Genomic DNA, 19,464 nt, shown 5'->3' on the forward strand with positions numbered 1-19,464 from the left:
TGAGTCAATGACAGCATTATTTATACCTCGGTAAACCTCCAACTCAGCAAACTACCAAATCAATTCCTCTAAAGAGACAATTGAGCTTGCACAGTATAGGATGGTACCTATGGAACAAGGAAAGAACACAGGATCCAGCCACAACGACGGCGCCGCAATAAGGAAGGACCTGAATCCTGAAGCCGGAGGAGCTAAACCTGGTTCAGTTAAACTAGGTGGAGGGTCAAAAGGTTTATCCATCCTTTAATCAAATTGCTTGTCCTTAATTACCTCAGGTAACCTGGCCCTTAATTACCTCAGGTAACCAGGCCCTTAATTACCTCTGATAACCTGGCACGTGGCCTGTGTCCTCAGAACCTGGGCTATCCTACTGTACCACCTCACCAGGGCTCCCAGGGTTGTATTACCATTTACCAATTAGACCTAAAAGCAGACTATGGTCAGGCAGGGCTGGCCCTAGCCTTTGTGTGCACCCTCAGCGAGATTTGGTTGGGGGACCCCACACCTCGCTGGCAAAACATTTTAGTAGCCCCCCCTCTTGAGGGCCGAGAGAAAAAGTTAAAGTACATTTCCTGCAATTCCACACATTTTGCCATGGGCATAGATTTTTTTTTTGCAATTTAAAGCATGTTTTCTGCAATTCTACACGTTTTGCCCCCCCGTCGACCCCCCTCTCAAGTTGAAAACCATACGTTCCTAAACCCAGAGGATTTCCAGAACTGGAAACTGCTTGTACTGTTTTATCCAGGTGTCACACCAGCATCTGCGGCTAAGCATCTCATCCTGTTATGTTAACATTCTCCTGAAGTGTTGTGGGTTGGGGCAAGGCGGGGTTGGTATGGGTGTTGCCTGCCTGGTTTAAGTGCTGGCCTGAAATAGCTCAGCCGTACCTTGACCTTTTAGACGGGGTCACCACAGATGGATAGTCCCAGGGAAGCTAATAGGAATGCCCTGGGCATGTCACACTATAGTAAACCCTGGGCTTTGTCACACCATAGGACGTATATAGCCAGATTACCTAGCTGATTGGACTGCCCCTACAGATGTAGGATCTTAATTTGATCACTGTTTTGTTGCTGATAATTTTTCTGCTAAGCAGGAAACGCAAACTTGTAGTGTATTTGAGTTTTAAAAAGGCTTCTAAAGTTTAGAATTTCCACTTTGAAATTTCAGACTAGATTTGCCCTAACAAAAAAAGGCCAGACACTCAGAAAACATTTGCATTTGAGTCATTTACATACAGAGCATACCGATACAGTTACTACGGGTATAACAGTTGTCTGAGCACTGTGACCACAGGCTGTATTTCTCATTCCATCACCCACACATCCCACTTCACCACCAGATACAACTGCTTTCCTGTGCAGCCCAGCTCACAGGGGATATGAAGGATGATGGAAAGTGCATCTTGCCTTAACTCTCCACAGTTGACCTTTTTTTAAAGCGGCACAGAAAAACTAAGTCTTATCAAATAATGTCCATGATAAATACAATGGACGTGCTAGTGTGTGGGGAGGAGGAGGGAGTATGTGTATGTTTGTACAGATGTGGGATTGTAATTTGATAACCCTGTTGCAGGAGAACTGTTGCAGGACATTTCAAATGTGTAGTCTATTTGAGAGTTAAAAATGCTTCTGAAGTTTGTCATTTCCACTTTGAAATTTTAGACTTGATTTGCCCTAACGAAAAATGTATCAACAAAAATGTCCATTCATGTCCACTCTACAAAAATGTCCATTCATTATTTCCTGTTTCCTGATTATTTTCCTGCTATAACAAACTGGAACAAATAAAGAGCCTACATTTGTATAGGTCTGTGGATTAGCATGGAAAATGTCTGACTTGACCATGCTGCTGCTGCTAAGACGTCATTCGGGGGTCAATGCAACGTCATACTTGAGATGTGGGATCACCTTCTTATGCTTTTTTGACACACTATTGCATATTGTATTTTTTAGCAGGCACTCTTTTTTTGAAGATTAACTCATAACTAGTGCACTGTACTACAAGGAACAGTAAAATGTTGAAATTACCAGCAAAAATACATCACAGGTCAAAAATGGGCACTTTTGACACTATTCCACATCTAAATTTATAAAATGGTTAAATTGGTGTAAAAAAATATATCATGATACAGAAATAATCTACAAGAGTGCTGTAATAAACAGTCATTGAAGTCTATGGAATGATGGCACTCAAGTCTCTCTCAGTCTTCAACCGATCAGAGCTGTGGTGAACTGAAGTGCTTTTCGGGGCTGGGTTCTCTATTGTCGTCCATGCATTTCTAACACAAGGTTATCTGTATGGAGAGTACAAAGGACCGCATGCGCCCCAAATGGCACCCTATTCCCTATTTTGTGCACTACTTTTGACTCAGGTCAAAAGTAGTGCACTATATAGGGAACAGGGTGCCATTTGGGACCTAGGCACAGCCTCTTTTGATATACGAGGCTGATTTAAATGGGTTGCGTATTACAGGCAAGGCTCAATCAGTGCATTGCTGTATGCACGGTGTAGCTCTTTTCTATTCCCATGGTCAATTAAAATCACAGGAGGGTTTTAGACGCTGTAAAACCATCCTATTACCATTAGGTACTAGCACAGTCTCCTCACAGGTACAGTAGATGGCTCAGGTTTTCAGATTAAGATGTATTGGTGCGTGGACAGTATGTAAACAAAGATGATATCAAATCTATCCATCCTTTCATTTGTTCACTTGTTCATTGTCCATGTATTTGTTTGTTTGTTTATTCATTTGTTTATTCACTCATTCATCCATTCGTTCATTCAGTTACTCATTCATCTATCGCAACTCCTAATGTTCATGTTATGTAATAGATGGGTTTGTACCGTGCAATCTCAGTCGGGGAGAGGTTGCCGTTAAGTTGGCATAGGTGACAGGCACCGCCTGCCAAATCCTTTAGCTCTACTACTAAATCGTGGTATCTCCCGCGTCATTATCCTTAATGCTTCTAAACCCACCCAACTTTACATTTTGGCCCTGGCTTTCGGGCTAAAGCCATCCAAGAAGTCTGACTGTAAATAGCAATCCACTAGGCATGGCAAGTAGTACCAGTACTACAGCAAAGTGCTATGACATGCTATTGAGCTTGGTTGCTTAGTTACTGCACTTTACATTGATCCATCACTTTCTTTTTCTTTGTTCTTCCCACCCAACACACGCACACGCGCGCGCACACACACACACACACACACACACACACACACACACACACACGCACGCGCACACACATGCATTTTCCTCCTACAACGAGGGAGAAATGCTTGTTTAGTCCCTAGGAACATTCACAGTGTACCTCATTTTTATTATTTTCTTTAATCCAGAAAGACACTTTGTCATCCGGGGATTAAACTACAGTCATTCTTTTCATCCTTAATTAAAAAAAAAAAAAATATTTACAAAAATTACATGGAACATGGAAATGAAGTTGAAATGAAGTAGACCGGTACAGTGTATAGCCTTGAAGAACATGACTCACTCACCCTCACATTTTCTTCCTCTCTCTCTCAGTGTTCTCTCTCTCTCTGTCTCATTTTCTTTCTTCCAGGTTCCTGTGGTTCATCCCTTTCTTAACCTGGTTCTCTAGGCCTTTGTGTTTTTCAATTTTATATACAACCCATCTACAAATGCTGAGGACTCTACAGATGCAGGATATTAATTTGATCAACCTGTTGCAGGATAACTTTTCTTCAATGCAGAACATGTACATGTAGTGTATTTTGAGGATTTAAAATCCTTCTCAAGTTTGTAATTTCCATCTTGAAATTAATTTCAGACTGGATTCTAACTTATGAAAAATGGCCGTCAATTACAATCGAAATAACAATTCAAATTTCCTGTTGCTGTAGGATTATTTCCATGCTATAGCAAACTCTCTCAAATTAAGATCCTATATCTGTACCTCCACTTATTTCCCATGGTTCTGACTGGCCCATTATTCCTCACTATCCACTTTCCTCTGCATCTCCCTGCATGCTTAAAGAGACCTAGGCCTCAAATTGATAGCAGATAGGATAGGTGCTGTTTCTGAGGTTTCTCTCAGAATGTTGGCGCTGTATTTTTAGGACAGGTGTGGTTTCACGTCAATATCCAACACTGTTTCTACAGTGACAGTGTTCAAGAGAGGAACAGCTTGCTAGTTGTTTCAGTTTAAATGAGGTTAACACCTCTGATAAAGCGTAAATCCTTCATCTGCACTTGATTGAATTCTCTTTGTTGGACTGCAGGTAATGTCCTAGCCAGTGCTTTCCTGAATCCCGAGACTAGGTTTCTGACTACCCTAAAGGTTGCACCCTTATACTTTACATACAATATAAAACGCAGCGTGCAACAATTTCAAAGATTTTACTGAGTTACAGTTCATATCATGAAATCAGTCAATTGTAATAAATTCATTAGGCCCTACTAATCTGTGCATTACCATGCTGAAACATGAGCTGATGGCAGCGGATGAATGGCATGACAAATATACTCAGGATCTCTTCACGGTATCTCTGCATTCAGATTGCCATCGATATAATGCAATTGTGTTTATTGTCCTTAGCTTATGCCTGCCCATACCATTACCCCATAGCCATCATGGGGCACTCTGTTCACAACATTGACATCAGCAAATCGCTTGCTCACATGACGCCATTGTGAGACCGAGTGGACATCGAGTGGACATCTAAAACAACGTTGGAGGCGGCTTATGGTAGAGAAATTAACAAAATTATCTGGCAACAGCTCTGGTGGACATTCCTGCTGTCAGCATGCCAATTGCACGCTCCCTCAAATCTCGAGACATCTGTGGCTGTCACACCCTGATCTGTTTCACCTGTCTTGTGCTTGTCTCCACTCCCCCACCAGGTGTCTCCCATTTGTTCCCATTATCCCCTGTGTATTTATACCGGTGGTTCCGTTTTTCTGTTGCCAGTTCGTCTATCTGTTGCCAGTTCGTCGTCTGCGTTTTTCCGTACTGCTGTTTTTCTAATCCCTGTTTTCTATTCTTCCCGGTACTGACCTTTTCTGCCTGCCCTGACTCTGAGCCCGCCTGCCATACCATTCTGCCTGCCCTGACCTCGAGCCTGCCTGCCGTCCTGTACCCATCTGACTCTGACCTGGTTTACGAACTTCTGCCTGTCCTCGACCTGCCTCTTGCCTGCCCCTTGTCTATTAATAAATATTAGACCATCTGCCTCCTGTATCTGCATTTGGGTTGCAAATTTGGGTTGCATTTGGGCCATGACTGACCTAGCACTCTCCCTGCATTGAGGCACCATTGGAATAATTAGGAGCTACCTTACAGAAGGACATACGGAACGCCATGTCCAGTGTTTCAAATCATTACTGGAGAAATTCCATGGACTATCGATCAGGCAACATGCCACAACGGAGACCTCCCAGCTGCTCAGTAATCGTGCTACCAATGGTGATTTTGTCCAGCCTACCCCGGCTTCCTGAGAACCCCACTTACCTCCTCCTGAGCGCTATGCTGGGGATCCTGGAACCTGCCGGGCGTTTCTTTCCCATTGCTCCCTCGTTTTTTGAGCTGCAACCCTCTTCGTTTCCTTCGGATCGTTCGAAGATAGCGTATCTCATAACGCTGATGTCTGTAAGGGCTCTCACCTGGGCTACGGGGGTTTGGGAGCAACAATCTGCCACTTGCCTTCGTCTGGAGGATTTTGTGGCGGAGGTGAGTAAGGTGTTCGATTCAATGGTGTCTGGGAGAGAGGAGGCCCGAAAGCTACTTCTACTACGTCAAGAATACCGTAGTGTGGCAGACTACGTGGTAGACTTTCGCACGTTGGCCGCCGAGAGTGCCTGGAACCTGGAATCCCTGTTTGACATCTTCCTTCATGGAATATTAGCGAAGATTAAAGACGAACTCGCAGCTCGGGAGTTACCCTTAGACACAACTCCATCATAGCCTTAACCATAAGGATCGATGGGCGCCTACGGGAACGCAGGAGAGAGAGATCTGTTCTCGGCCACACTTGTCCATGACTGCTTTCTCGCCTCCGAAGAACCCAGGAATTCCCTGATGCCTGCATTCTCGAGAGGATCCGAGTCACCCGAGCCCCCTCTGGAATCATCAGGGACGGGCGACTCGTTTACTCCAGAGCCTATGCAACTGGGCAGGGCTAGATTGACGCCTAAGGAACAATTATGCAGGCTGAGCTCCAACAGTTGCCTGTATTGTGGTGCTACAGGGCATTACATATCCACCTGTCCAGTAAAAGACCAGGCTCATCAGTAGATACGAGTACAGTGGTGGGCCATACTGGGAGTCTTCTAACTCCTATTACTCGTACCCCTATCCATGTTATCCTGTTGTGGGGTGATTGGTCTAAATCTCTCCGGGTGATCATTGACTCTGGGGCTGACGAGAGTTTTGTGTACGCTACTCTAGTATCTGAGCATCTCCACACAACTCTTCTCCATTCCCATGGACGCCAGAGCACTGGACGGACGCTCCATTGGCAGGGTCACTCACAGTACAGTTTCCATTAACCTGTGAGTGTCGGGCAATCACATTGAGTCCATACAGCTTCTACATATTGAATCTCCCCATGTTCCTGTTGTTTTGGGATTTTCATGGCTCCAGAGGCACAACCCCCTGATTGACTGGTTCTATCCTGGGTTGGAGTCTGTTCTGCCACTCACATTTCCTTAAAGTGGCGCAGTCTGCCCCAGGATGTCCTCCTGCGGGCTCTGGAAAAGACTTGGATTTCTCCGCCGTTCCCGCGGAGGACCAGGACCTCCTGGAGGTTTTCAGCAACCCCCCTCACCTCCCTTCCTCCACATTCCCCCATGATTGCACCAATGACTTCCTCCACCACACTGCCTCGTGGGCGGCTATATTCCCTCTCTGGCTGCTGAGAGATGAGTGGAAGAACGCCTTCAACATCCTTGTTTGCTCCCGTTCTGCTCAAGAGCATGTCCGACATGTCCTCCAGTGCCTCCTGGAGAACCAGTTGTTTGTGAAAGCTGAAGGGTGTGAATTCCATCGCTCCACTATCTATTTTCTGGGATACGTCATCGCTGAAGGGGACGTTCAGATGGAGCCTGACAAGGTGAGAGTGGTGATGGATTGGCCCCAACCCACCTCAAGAGTGCAGCTGCAATGTTTTGTACTGCTGCTTCATTCGGAGCCACAGCACCCTGGCTTCTTCCCTCTCTGCACTCACTTCTCCTAAGGTTCCCATGGTCTTAAGCTGCCGACAGGGCATCCTGTCAGTTCGTGGTGGGCCGCTTTGTCCCAACGTTCGGCCCAGGACCAAAAGTTGCACCCCTGCACTTTCCTTTCTCATCGCCTGAAAGGAAAGAGGGACTATGACATTGGTAATCGAGAGCTTCTTGTGGTCAAGTTGGCACTGGAGGAGTGGAGGCACTGGCTTGAAAGGGCAGAACACCCATTCTTAGTTTGGGCCGACCTTAAGAAACTTGAATATCTTCGCACCGCTAAACTCCTCAACTCTAAACAAGCTTGTTGGGCTCTGTTATTCACTCGATTTAACTTTACCACCACATGCCGCCCTGGGCCCAATAATGTTAAGCCTGATGCTCTCTCTCGCCTGTATAGTTCTGCGGCTACACCAGCAGACCCAGAAACCATCCTCCCCTACCTCCTGTCGCGCTACTACACTTGTCTGGGGAATCAAGAGCCTGGTCCACAACGTGCAGCATTCCCAGCCGGACCCCAGGAGGCCCTGATTCAGACCCGTTCCCCAAGTCCTGGAATGGGAACATTCCCCGACGCTTACCTATCATCCCGGCTCCTACCGGACCCTGGCTTTCATCCGACAAAGTTTTTGGTGGCCCACTATGTTTTCTGATGTCTCCACACTGTGTACGCTCAGAACAAGACTCAGCGGCAAGCTCCGGCTGGCCTCTTTCAATCACTCCCTGGTGCCTCATCACCCCTGGTTGCATATATCCCGGTCACTGGTCTCCCTCTGTCTGATAGCAACACCACCATCCTTACAGTGGTGAATAGGTTTTCTAAAGGCACCCATTTCATTCCCCTCCCCAAGTTACCTTCAAGTTACCTGCAAGTTACCTGTACCCTCATTGGGTTGTCGGCTAGCCTGTCCTCCGGGATTCATTCTCAGTCCAACGGCCAGTTGGAGCGTGCCAATCAGGACCCGGAGGTGACACTCCGTGCCTCGTCTCGGCCAATCCCACCACCTGGAGCCAGTAACTCGTGTGAGTGGAGTACGCCCGGAACGCCCTTCCCTGCTCGGCCACTGGGCTCTCACCTTGCGAGTGTTCCCTGGGTTACCAGCCTCCGCTCTTCCCAGAGCAAGAGGAAGAGGTCAGCATACCCTCAGCCCAGATGTTAGTCTGTCGCTGTCGGTGTACCTGGAAGAGATCCCGGTCCGCTCTTCTTAAGAACTCCTCCCGTTATCGTCTCGGGCAGAGGGTATGGTTCTCCACTCGGGATCTGCCCCACAGGGTGGAATCCCGTTTAACTCCCCCCCCGCTTTATCGGCCCCTGTCCGATCTCTAAAATCCTTAGTCCCACTGCTGTTTGTCTTCTGTTGCTTCCCTCCGTATACATCCCATGGTTCATGTGTCTAAGATTAAACCTTTGTCTCACAGCCCTTTGTTTCCTGTTTCCAGGCCCACCCCCCTCCCCGTCTCATTGATGGCCATCCGGCATACACGGTGAGACGCATCGTGAGTGTTCAACCTCAGGGCAGGGGTTTCCAGTACCTGGTTGACTGGGAGGGTTATGGCCTGGAGGAGAGGTGCTGGGTCCCCGCTAAGGACATCCTGGACCCGGCCCTCATCGCTGACTTTCACCGCCGGCATCCCGGTCAACCAGGTATGCGCCCGAGTAGGACGCCAGGTGGTGCCCCTAGAGGGGGGGTACTGTCACACCCTGATCTGTTTCACTTGTTTGGTGCTCGTCTTGTTCCCATTATCCCCTGTGTATTTATACCGGTGGTTTCTGTTTGTCTGTTGCCAGTTCGTCTTGTCTCGTCAAGCCTACCAGCGTATTTTTCTGTACTCCTGTTGTTTTTCTAGTCCTCCCGGTTCCAACCTTTTCTGCCTGCCCTGACCCTGTCTGCCATACCATTCTGCCTACCCTGACCTCGAGCCTGCCTGCCGTCCTGTACCCATCTGACTCTGACCTGGTTTACAAACTTCTACCTGTCCTCAACCTTTTCCTCAGCGCAAGGTGCACCTGTGTAATGACCATGCTGTTTAATCAGCTTCTTGAAATGCCACACCTGTCAGGTGGATGGATTATTTTGGCAAATAAGAAATGCTCACTAACGGATGTAAACAAATTTGTGAGAAAAAAAATTGCTATTTTTATGTGTTTAGAATAATTCTGGGATCTTTCATTTCAGCACATGAAACTTGGGACCTACACTTTACATGTTGCATTTATATTTTTGTTCAGTGTAGAATGTACATAGTATATATCTCATGAATTGAGAGTAACAATACTTTTGTTAATTAATTTAAAAAAGCAAAAATAGATATATTTGTACTTCAAATGATAACTGTCTGTTATGAGTAGTGTAAAAAGTGTGTTTCTGGTTGTAACAGATCTCCAAAATCTTCATATTTGACATGCCCTACCTGGCTACTGTAAACTGTAGTTAACCTGACCTGAACTTTGTATTACTCCTCGATCCAGACTGTTCTATTGATACAGCCTATTAAGAGATCCTAATGGTTGGCAGGCCTTTGTGTTCTATCTTGGGTCAGTTTTTCAGGAGAGGAGGCAATGCAACTCCTTGTGGATGTCATGAGTCTTCAGGGCTTTGCCCCAGCTTTAGAGTGACCTCCACACTGGACCCTCCTGTAATCCACACAGAGAGCTGACAAGATAAATAATTTCCCTTTTAGATTCATTGGGAAATAATTTGATTACAGATCACTGACTTGAGCAAAAAAACTAGTAGGCTACAATCTGAAGTTGGTGTGTGTGTGTGTGTGTCTGCCTGCCTGCCTGTCTGTCCGTCTAACCATTTGTCTGTCTGTCTACGTATGCATCTGTGTCCTTCTGTATGTCACGATGCCTGATGACCCTCTCTGCTGTGGCAGAGGCGTAATTTGGACCAGACCTTGGGGGTCAGCGTTAGCCGACACTGTCAGCTCCAATCAGCCACTGTGGCTATGTGATTAACAAGCTGTGTTGCGTTGCAAACTTGCAAACATGCGCTCAACCACAGTTCAATCCAAGCCTGAAGCCCCCAGAGGGCCAAAGTTGGCAGAGTCCCTTATTCTAGTCCATACTGTACAGCTTCCGGTCGATTTCCTTACTATGGTAAAGGAAAATAGTTTGTCTCTTAAGATCTGTTCTTAGAGAGAACCATTCACCACATAAGTGACAAATCCACAAACGCAATGGGTGCCTAGCTGTACTCAACACAGCAGGATCAGAAGCAACTTTTTGGCACCGGGACTTTGCATTTGCTAAATAAATCAACTTGAACACCAAACCACTACTTAGTTTCACTTAGAGTAGAACATGAGGAACCTTGTGACCTGGACATAAGTAACAAACTGTTATGTTCCTTCCCCAGCATGCATGTCATGCTTACACGATATAGGCCTCCGATTGTGTTGCCAGAAGAACGTTTAGCCCTAGAAATAGCTTCATCCTAGTGTCGCTTGACTCAAGATCTGAGTTTCAACTATAATTTCGATCTGAGACATGCTAGTTCCTGATATGTGCCCTGGCCTGTATAATATCTCATTAGCATCCTCACAGTGTCCTGTTTCTCTCTTTCAGATGCCTATCCAGTCTCTGAGGTGGTGTACCTCTGGCAAACCGGTGCTGCCAAGTCTGTAGTGGTGGCAGAAGATGGATCCCGTCTCAACCAGTACCACCTGATTGGCCAGACCGCAGGCTCTGAGGACATCTACACCAGTCGAGGTGAGGTACAGTTAAAGTTGGAGGTTTACATACACTTAGGTTGGAGTCATTAAAACTCGTTTTTCAACCACTCCACAAATTTCTTGTTAACAAACTATAGTTTTGGCAAGTCGGTTAGGACATCTACATTGTGCATGGCACAAGTAATTTTTCCAACAATTGTTTACAGACAGGTTATTTCACTGAATCACAATTCCAGTGGGACAGACGTTTACAGACACTAAGTTGACTGTGCCTTTTTACAGCTTGGAAAATTCCAGAAAATAATGTCATGGCTTTAGAAGCTTCTGATAGGCTAATTGACATCATTTGAGTCAATTGGAGGTGTACCTGTGGATGTATTTCAAGGCCTACCTTCATACTCAGTGCCTCTTTGCTTGACGTCATGGGAAAATCTAAAGAAATCAGCCAAGACCTCAGAAAAAAAATTGTAGACCTCCACAAGTCTGGTTCATCCTTGAGAGCAATTTCCAAATGCCTGAACGTACTTTGGTGCGAAAAGTGCAAATCAACCTTGTGAAGATGCTGGAGGTAACAGGTACAAAAGTATCTATATCCACAGTAAAACGAGTCCTATATCGACATAACCTGAAAGGCCGCTCAGCAAGGAAGAAGCCACTGCTCCAAAACCGCCATAAAAAAGCCAGACTACGGTTTGCAACTGCACATGGGGACAAAGATCGTACTTTTTGGAGAAATGTCCTCTGGTCTGATGAAACAGAAATACAACTGTTTGGCCATAATGACCATCGTTATGTTTGGAGGAAAAAGTGGGAGGCTTGCAAGCCGAAGAACACCATCCCGGCCGTGAAGCACGGAGGTGACAGCATCATGTTGTGGTGGTGCTTTGCTGCAGGAGGGACTGGTGCACTTCACAAAATAGATGGCATCATGAGGAAGGTCATAGTATTGGCTACTTGCCGAGTACACTGGCTAACATGCTAACTTATTAGCTAGCATGACTAACTGAAAATTATGTGGATATATTGAACATCTCAAGACATCAGTCAGGAAGTTAAAGCTTGGTCACAAATGGGTCTTCCAAGTGGACAATGACTCTAAGCATACTTCCAAAGTTGTGGCAAAATGGCTTAAGGACAACAAAGTCAAGGTATTGGAGTGGCCATCACAAAGCCCTGACCTCAATCCTATAGAACATTTGTGGGCAGAACTGTAAAAGCATGTTCGAGCAAGAAGGCCTACAAACCTGACTCAGTTTACACCAGTTCTGTCAGGAGGAATGGGCCAAAATTCACCAAACTTACTGTGGGAAGCTTTTAAGCCATTTAAAGGCAATGCTACCAAATACTAATTGAGTGTGTGTAAACTTCTGACCCACTAGGAATGTGATGAAAGAAATATAATAATGATTTATTTCTACTATTATTCTGATATTACACTTAAAATAAAGTGGTGACCCTAACTAACCAAAGACAGGGAATTGTTACTAGGATTAAATGTCAGAAATTGTGAAAAAGTTTAAAGTGTTTGGCTAAGGTGTATGTAAACTTCCGACTTCAACTGTATATACACTCAACCTGTCCCAGGTATCTTCCGATATCCACACTTGCATACCCTAGAATTAAGCAATGTATTACGGTATGCATTCTAATTGCTATGCACATATGGATGTTGGAATGGAATGTAGATTGAGACATTTTGATTTAGATTTGTAGGACCCCTTTAGGTATCAAAGAATATATGAAAAAAATGTTTGATCAAATATTGTATTTTGGCCTTTACTACTATAGCCCATAGAAACGCATTGAGTAACACATTCAAAATTGATTAAAAATAAGGTTTTGAAATGTCTGTCCTATATCTAGGAGGCATAAGAAAGCTCAGGAAATATGTGGTTTTTTTTGGACACATTTAACCCATCATTTTTGTTGCCACAAAACTACCTCCATTCTTCCGTTCATTTGTATGGGTTACCTTCAGATGAGTCCTGTGACACTTCTGGGGGTCGTAGAGCAAAACGAAAGCCTTTCCATAGAGTGGTCATCTTAGTTGGTAGGCCAAACCATTCGGACGCTACAGACGTTTTCGTGAGAAGACCAAAGCCCGGGATGTCTCATGGTCTGACAAACACCGATGTAGCTCGGCCACCTTCCACCGCAGGTGCGGAACGCTGACATAGGCGGATGAGGTGGATTAAGACATAGCCCATGCAAATATCTCCATCTTAAACTGACCGATTTTCATGGGGATTCTGTTATTATGTTACTTAGATTGACGCACAAGTGTGTCAGTAGACTCTTGGCGATTAAGTTAGGGAATTTATATTTTTTTAATTTGACTTCTCCGAACTCCACTGTACTTCACTATAGGCTAGAGGGGGGGAAGGAAATAGTTTGGAGAAGGAGCAAGAGCAGGAAGGGAAGTAGCCAGCTGTCACTTAGGCTACACGTGGACTCACTTATTCCTGTCCTGAGTCAAGGGTTAATCCCATGTTGACTGCCCCATCAGGCTTTTGTATAAGAGGACGACATCACAGCCCCCCAAGGGATTGGACATCCCAGGCTCCCGGGCAGGGACACGTGGGACTGAAAGGCTTAATTCCCTTATGTAAAGTGGAACTGTAATAAACATCAGCTGCTGTCTGCAGAATGGCTATTAAAAAGTGTGGATTTCCCTAGTATTGTGCGTAGAATAGCAGAAACCATCCAGCCCAGTCAGAGTCATCATCACAGCCGTTTAACTCTTTGGCCATGAAAGGAGAGGAGAGGCAGGACAGTCCCTCCATGGCAATCTCCCTTGATCATGGATAAGAACTAAAAACCCTTCCTGCCTGTTAAGTAGGCAACGGGATCCTATAAGCTTCCCTGCGGGGCCACTGTAAAGTGTCAACTATAGTCCATTTGTGGACTGACCCCAAACTTCAGTAGGCCCGTGAGCTAAAAGTGTGTTTCTGCGCATCTCCTTTCCTCCACCTGCTCCTCTCTGCTTGCCAGCAAGTGACAAATGGGAGCTGCGGAGGTCAGGCGGTGGCTGTAGGCCGTCTGTCTGGCCCAGGGCCAAGTCTTTAGAGTTCACTGTCCCCGATGGGAATCCAGTGGGTCAGTTCTGTTGTGGTTCTTGAATTAGCATGTGCCTAATTTTAGGTACAATCCCTCTATGGCTAAATCAAGACGAGATTATCAAACGGCTTCGTTTAGAGACATGACATCCTATACCCCCTCACAGTACATTTACAAAATAAGTACCGTACTCCCCTAAAATGATATAGTACACTGTTTGGTGAAAGAGGGAAATATAGTTTATCCTGCAAAATGGAGTCCCTTAGTTGGGTTTAGAACAGTGTGCCTTTATGCAATGTCTCCTTTGGACATAATCCCAAAACCCAGCCTATTCCAGTTGTTTTCTTATTTATATTTGCATATTTACATGGAAGTAAAGTATTTCAAGAACATTCTGGGACCACCGTTGCCTTAGTACTCACCAGTTGACCAACATGGCTGCATTATTGTCTGCAATGAATGGAAGTTCCCCATAAACGCTCCAGAATCCTTGCAGTAAAATCCACCAAAGGTACATGTTCATTCCTCTATGAGTCTCATCGGGCTCCATGCATCAATAGCAAACAGTCCGGATGGAAGATCGGTCCCCGGTCGGTCGCTCGCTCGAGGCGGAGAGAGGCTGGGAGTCATGGGTGTCTCCCCGGTGGGCCGAGAAGACGCCGGCTAGCTGGGGCTTCTGGGGCTGGAGACATGATGGTGCCTGCGTTGGCCCTGCGTCCTTTTGGCTCACAGAAACACAAACTTCCCATGGGGCACCAGGTCAACCCCCCTCCATCACACCCCTGGGAGAATTGTGATTAACTAGGAGCTAAGGTGTGCAGATATCTGTCCGTCAGTCGCTGGAGATTTGGTAGCGTCGCGTCCTTGTCGAGTGCGCAAGGCCAGAGCACAGCAGAGCAGAGCAGAGCCGAGCTGAGTGAGTGGGCAGGACTGAGCTAGCGTTTTCCCTGATGGCAGGATGCAGATTGTGACAGGGGATTAGTGAGAAACAGAAATCGGATTTTGCCTGGAGAACGCAGCAGTCATCAGTGGATTTTCTATAGTTTATCAGGCACCGGCTGTGGGAAGCTGGAAAGGATTTTTTTTAAAGCTTCAAATGCAATCTTCAGTTGGTTAACAGGATATGTTTGGTTTTTTTCCTCTCCCCTTTTTTTACCTCTAAACATTTACCTCACACAGCAACTGTCACATTATTGAGTGTAAAACATACATATTGTAGCGACACCATTTTCTATCATATTTTATTCATCTGCATAGTTCTTTTCTTAGATAATTATATTTGTTGCCGATTGTTGCATCCTTGTCATGTGTTTTTTTTATTTATATAACGCTTAAACAAAAGAGCATATTATAAAGTTCGATACAATTATCAAATGTATAATACAATTATATAAAAATGCAGAATGACTTAGCGATTCACTATGTTCTTCTACTGTATATCTCCATCGTTGTTACCACCGCAATAATTCATTTCTTTGTCCCACCGTCCTCTAAACCAACAGGACAGTACACAGTCATGATGTGTCACTTCTACCTGAAGAGGAAGATTGGTTACTTTGTCATTCAGACCTACATGCCATGCTTCATGACCGTGATCCTGTCCCAGGTGTCCTTCTGGCTCAACCGTGAATCTGTACCAGCCAGGACCGTTTTTGGTTAGTATGACCTCAACACAACCACTTGGATCAACTCCAGCGAAAAGTGTACTTTCAACTCAAAATGGACACTATGTGTTGCCCCATCACCCAACACATACAGTGGGGCAAAAAAGTACGACTATGACAGACAAAATGAGAAAAGAAAATCCAGAAAATCTCATTGTAGGAATTTTAATGAATTTATTTGCAAATGATGGTGGAAAATAAGTATTTGGTCAATAACAAAAGTTTATCTCAATACTTTGTTATATACCCTTTGTTGGCAATGACAGAGGTCAAACGTTTTCTGTAAGTCTTCACAAGGTTTTCACACACTGTTGCTGGTATTTTGGCCCATTCCTCCATGCAGATCTCCTCTAGAGCAGTGATGTTTTGGGGCTGTTGCTGGGCAACACGGACTTTCAACTCCTCCAAAGATTTTCTATGGGGTTGAGATCTGGAGACTGGCTAGGCCACTCCAGGACCTTGAAATGCTTCTTATGAAGCCACTCCTTCGTTGCCTGGGCGGTGTGTTTGGGATCATTGTCATGCTGAAAGACCCAGCCACGTTTAATCTTCAATGCCCTTGTTGATGGAAGGAGTTTTTCACTCAAAATCTCACGATACATGGCCCCATTCATTCTTTCCTTTACACGGATCAGTCGTCCTGGTCCCTTTGCAGAAAACCAGCCCCAAAGCATGATGTTTCCACCCCCATGCTTCACAGTAGGTATGGTGTTCTTTGGATGCAACTCAGCATTCTTTGTCCTCCAAACACGACGAGTTGAGTTTTTACCAAAAAGTTATATTTTGGTTTCACCTGACCATATGACATTCTCCCAATCTTCTTCTGGATCATCCAAATGCTCTCTAGCAAATGTCAGACGGGCCTGGACATGTACTGGCTTAAGCAGGGGGACACGTCTGGCACTGCAGGATTTGAGTCCCTGGCGGCGTAGTGTGTTACTGATGGTAGGGTTTGTTACTTTGGTCCCAGCTCTCTGCAGGTCATTCACTAGGTCCCCCCGTGTGGTTCTGGGATTTTTGCTCACCGTTCTTGTGATCATTTTGACCCCACGGGTTGAGATCTTGCGTGGAGCCCCAGATCGAGGGAGATTATCAGTGGTCTTGTATGTCTTCCATTTCCTAATAATTGCTCCCACAGTTGATTTCTTCAAACCAAGCTGCTTACCTATTGCAGATTCAGTCTTCTCAGCCTGATGCAGGTCTACAATTTTGTTTCTGGTGTCCTTTGACAGCTCTTTGGTCTTGGCCATAGTGGAGTTTGGAGTGTGACTGTTTGAGGTTGTGGACAGGTGTCTTTTATACTGATAACAAGTTCAAACAGGTGCCATTAATACAGGTAACGAGTGGAGGACAGAGGAGCCTCTTAAAGAAGAAGTTACAGGTCTGTGAGAGACAGAAATCTAGCTTGTTTGTAGGTGACCAAATACTTATTTTCCACCATAATTTGCAAATAAATTAATTAAAAATCCTACAATGTGATTTCTCATTTTGTCTGTCATAGTTGAAGTGTACCTATGATGAAAATGACAGGCCTCTCTCATCTTTTTAAGTGGAAGAACTTGCACAATTGGTGGCTGACTAAATACTTTTTTGCCCCACTGTACACTCATCACAATTTTCATGAATCGTGTTAGATTTTTTATTTAAACCTTTAGTTAGCCCAATAAGTCATTGAGAACACATTACCTTTCACAATAACGACCTGGTTAAACTACAATTATCTGTATCATCCATGATGAGGCCAATTTGAAATAGATTTTCAGGCAATTATAGACTTCACAGGTGATGAACACCTTTCTCTTGTCCCTAAAAAAACCTGAATGTTTTCAGGGTTCACCAACTGGCGGGTGATTTGATTTGTTTTCTGAGCAAAAATAAATGCATTGTTTTTTTTTATACTTTAATTTTTTATTGTTGGAAATAAGACTGTAAAAACACCAGCAAATCATTCCCACCCATAATAGAGAGAGCTATTATTAGTGACCAAAAAAAGTATGTGGACACCTCATCGAATATCCCATTCCAAAATCATGGGCATTAATATGGAGTTGGTCCCTCCTATGCTGCTATAACAGCCTCCACTCTTCTGGGAACATTGCTGCGGGGACTTGCTTCCATTCAGCCACAAGAGCATTAGTGAGGTCGGCCACTAATGTTGGGCGATTAGGCCTGACTCACAGTCGGCGTTCCAGTTCATCCCAAAGGTGTTCAATGGGGATGAGGTCAGGGCATTGTGCAGGCCACTCAAGTTCTTCCACACCAATTTTGACAAACCATTTCTGTATGGACCTCTCTTTATGCACGGGGGCATTGTCATGCTGGAACGGGACTGAAACAGGACTGTTGCCACAAAGTTGGAAGCACAGAATCGTGTAGAATGTAATTGTATGCTGTAACGTTAAGATTTCCCTTCACTTGAACTAAGGGACCTAGCCCGAACCATGAAAAACAGCCCCAAACCATTATTCCTCCTCCACCAAACTTTACAGTTGGCACTATGCATTCGCGTCTCCAGTCCAATGGCGGCAAGCTTTACACCACTCCAGCTGACGCTTGGCATTGCGCATGGTGATCTGAGGCTTGTGTGCTCGGCCATGGAAACCCATTTCATGAAGCTCCGATGAACAGTTCTTGTGCTGACGTTGTTTCCAGAGGCAGTTTGGAACTCGGTATTGAGTGTTGCAAACTAAGACAGATGATTTTTACACGCTACGCACTTCGGAACTCGGCGGTCCCGTTCTGTGAGCTTGTGCGGCCTACCACTTCGCGGCTGAGCTGTTGTATGACGGTTCCACATTGAAAGTCACTGACCTTTTCAGTAAGGCCATTCTATTGGCAATGTTTGTCTATGGATATTGCATGGCGGTGTGCTCGATGTAATACTCCTGTCTGCAATTGGGTTTGGCTGAAATAGCAGAATCCACTAATTTGAATGTGTGTCCACAAACTGTTGTATATACTGTATACTGTATGTTATTGAATACAAATGTAGCAATGTTTGAAATTATTATGTTTTTGTGAAATATTATACTTGTTTGGTCTTCTTGCGGTCTATTTGCAGTCTACAAATGATTTGTAATTATGTTCCGGCCCCCTGACCACCCGCTCAAGAACAAATGTGCCCGCGGCTGAATCTAGTTGATGATCCCAAAATGTCTACAGCTTCCACACGTCACTACAGATTATGTCAACCACTCGATTCCCAAACACTAAATAATATATTACAACCTGTTGCTCACTCATCATACATGGGTAGGGTTCATTAGGCAGAGAATGGAAGAAAACGGACTGAAACAAGGAGGGACTACATGGCCTTGTCCAATTAGTAACTCTTATTTGATTTTTTTCATTGCAAAACATTTGAAAACCTTTTCCACTGTGTGCCCTAATGAACATGACGTCTCTGCTTTTCTATCAGGTGTCACTACAGTGCTGACTATGACTACTCTCAGTATCAGCGCTCGCAACTCGCTGCCTAAGGTGGCCTACGCCACAGCCATGGATTGGTTCATCGCTGTGTGCTATGCGTTCGTCTTCTCCGCGCTTATCGAGTTTGCCACCGTCAACTATTTCACCAAGAGGAGCTGGGCGTGGGATGGCAAGAAGGCCATGGAGGCTCAGCACCCAAAGGTGAGTCCATGGAGGGTCCCAGCACGTATCCCACCATTGAAAGTGATAGAGAGCTATGGTCGTATTTTTGGGATGACGTGATGGAAACGTTGATGCTGTACATGCATAATAATTACTGACAGAAATCGTTAAGTTAAAATAAAAACCGTTTAGCCCCGGTTTGTGTGGGTCGACATGCAACACAGACTATTTGTATCCATGCAACACAAATAGTACCATATTAAATATTAAATGATACATTTTAAATGT

At 45.0% G+C, this 19,464-nt stretch overlaps 1 protein-coding gene across 1 annotated transcript in view; it reads left to right on the forward strand.

The window, feature by feature from the left end:
- The window catches only part of LOC110527447 (gamma-aminobutyric acid receptor subunit alpha-5), a 32,614-nt gene that overhangs the window by 10,207 nt on the left and 2,943 nt on the right, over window positions 1-19,464 (forward strand). The window contains exons 7-9 of the mRNA XM_021608721.2: window positions 10,758-10,901; window positions 15,424-15,576; window positions 19,004-19,215. Of these exons, the coding sequence (XP_021464396.1) occupies window positions 10,758-10,901; window positions 15,424-15,576; window positions 19,004-19,215 (509 nt within the window). The remainder of the gene's footprint in view (window positions 1-10,757; window positions 10,902-15,423; window positions 15,577-19,003; window positions 19,216-19,464) is intronic.

The sequence above is a fragment of the Oncorhynchus mykiss genome, chromosome 7 (assembly GCF_013265735.2).
Source record: "Oncorhynchus mykiss isolate Arlee chromosome 7, USDA_OmykA_1.1, whole genome shotgun sequence".
NCBI lineage: Eukaryota > Metazoa > Chordata > Actinopteri > Salmoniformes > Salmonidae > Oncorhynchus > Oncorhynchus mykiss.